Raw genomic sequence first — 2,301 nt, forward strand, 5'->3', positions numbered from 1 at the left:
GTGGTGATGACTAGCTGCTTTCCCTCTATTCTTTCACTGTTAAATTAGGAACGACTAGCACAGATAACCCTCGTGTAGCTTTACGCGAAATTCATAACAAACAAACCAAACCAAATTGAACATCGACAAACGCGTTAAGCCAACACGTTATGGCCTCGTTGGCTACAATCTACTGGCTCCGATGTTCTTATTATGGTTTTGGTTTTGTTTTACTGTATTTCGACCTGGAATTCTGATGATAGTAGGCGTTAAGTAATTTGGCTACGTGATTTTTATTTGAAAAATTATTAAACGATGTTTGAATTGAAATTCTTGAAAAATAGAAACTTAAACATTCTAGTTTCATAAACTATTATTTTTAAACTGAAAAAGTGTAGGTGCTAGAGATACTGACTGCTCATTCCTATTTCTATTGTATTCTAACATAGTTTATTGAGAAACCAAAGTGAGGTTCTATGTGTAAGTTAGAGCTATAGTTGTCAAAACCTTTAAAAGATACTTTACACATCGATATTTCGTGTCTGTTCTTCATTGAACTGTTATTTCTTTTATAAAGAAATGTTAAAATAAAACACTTTCGTTTTTCTATTTCGTGACACCAGATGTCAATTTACTAGTAATCATTAGACTTCATCAGACAAGTAACAGTAGTTTGTTGTTTGACCCAGAGGAATGTATGGAAGGGGGCTTTTGATGTTGTGTAATCTAACTGAATTTTTCAGTTATGTGTGAAATTCAGTCATTTGAATGTTCATATGTCTACCGAGATGGTGTCTCCGATTGAAAGTGTTCCAGTTATAGAAGCAGTTGCATCTTTAGAAGCTGATGATGAAGCTAAAGACAGGCTGTTGAGAAGTGTTCAGCTTGCCGTTGGAGAGGTACTTTTCAATACTGTAATGGTAAATTAAGTGGTAATAATTTAAGATTTTTTGTTACCCCATGTTTAATTTGACCGAGAAAAACTACTTAAACTAAAGATAAACCAAGGCAATACTGTAACTTGTAAGTGTAATGATCCCATATACTGTATTCTATTACCAAATTACTGCTATATGAATATGATATAGCTAGACACCAAAAAGTGTATTTAATTTTAAATATTTGTAATGGAACTTACTCTTTGTGTTATCCCAAGTACAGTAGTATTTATAAGTTATATAATAATAAATCTTCAAAAATACCATTAGATGATAAATAAACCATGTACAAAACCAGATACAAAACTTCACTAAACCACAAATTTTTCAATCTCACTGACCAACCGACATGCTTGAATGCTTCTAGCTGTGTAACAAACAGACTTACCACATGTATAAGTGCAGCAAATTGAAAAATAGTACAGGGACCATGCATTATTGCTGCCATTTTTTAAAATACTAAACATCACCAAAAGAAGAGATATTTGATGTACTTCAGGTAATATCTTGATCAGGGATACCATTTTAAAGTACACGTCTACTTGCTCACTCTGTACACTGAGTAGATGTGATCAAAACAGTGAAGGGAGTGCGGTTTTCTTGACCTACAGCACTGTGTGAAAATATTTGGAAACTAAGAAGTATGTGGTATGCCATTGTAGGGTGAGGAAACAAGGTAGGAATGGACATAGTGTAATAAAATTTCCTCTGTGCAACCTCACAAGGGGGTGTGTCCAACATCTGGTCCATGCCTTCTTTGTTTTTCTTTGTTCATGATATTATAAAGCTTATGGGTACATACAAAAGTGTCTATGATTCTTCTACTTTTGTATAAACAGTAAGGAATCTGTGATGTTGATACACAGAAATCTTTTAGAATTTTTTATCTTTGTACTGTACTTTAAACCATCTGTATAGCTAATATATGAAATCCTGTACTTTCTCATGCAGCTGTAAAAGGAGGGATAAGTTGAAAAAAAAAAACAAACCTACAAGTTATGAGTCAGAACAAATATCTGATTCTACTGGTGTCATATAAACAGAATTTGCAGTACATGTATTGCCTCCAATAATTTGATTCCCAGAAAGCTCTAGTCATTGTATGATAAGCATAACTAAATTTGACAAGTTTATTACACTGACTTATTGTAGTATAATTTGGATGGGAATAACCTTAATGGTGTAATGAAAGAAAGGTATCTTGATGTAATAGTTGATCAGTCTCTAAAGCCATCCAAGCAGTGTACTGTTGCTAGTGGTAGGGCAAATAGACTGAACAAAATATTCCAAATGTGGCCTAACCAGTGACCTATACTTCTATTCAATATTTCTGTAGATACAGCCTAAAATCATATTTGCCCTACCACTAGCAACAGCACATTGC

At 33.6% G+C, this 2,301-nt stretch overlaps 1 protein-coding gene across 2 annotated transcripts in view; it reads left to right on the top strand.

Moving 5' to 3' along the window:
• Positions 1-400: 400 nt before the first annotated feature.
• The window catches only part of LOC106462685 (pleckstrin homology domain-containing family M member 2-like), a 53,451-nt gene continuing 51,550 nt past the window's right edge, over positions 401-2,301 (top strand). The window contains exon 1 of one of the 2 annotated variants that reach the window (XM_022390012.1): positions 401-878. In XM_022390012.1, coding sequence (XP_022245720.1) covers positions 756-878 — 123 coding nt within the window. In that variant the 5' untranslated portion in view covers positions 401-755. The remainder of the gene's footprint in view (positions 879-2,301) is intronic. The other variant, XM_013922632.2, reaches the window with a different exon arrangement.

The sequence above is a fragment of the Limulus polyphemus genome, unplaced genomic scaffold (genome assembly GCF_000517525.1).
Source record: "Limulus polyphemus unplaced genomic scaffold, Limulus_polyphemus-2.1.2 Scaffold1225, whole genome shotgun sequence".
Lineage (NCBI taxonomy): Eukaryota > Metazoa > Arthropoda > Merostomata > Xiphosura > Limulidae > Limulus > Limulus polyphemus.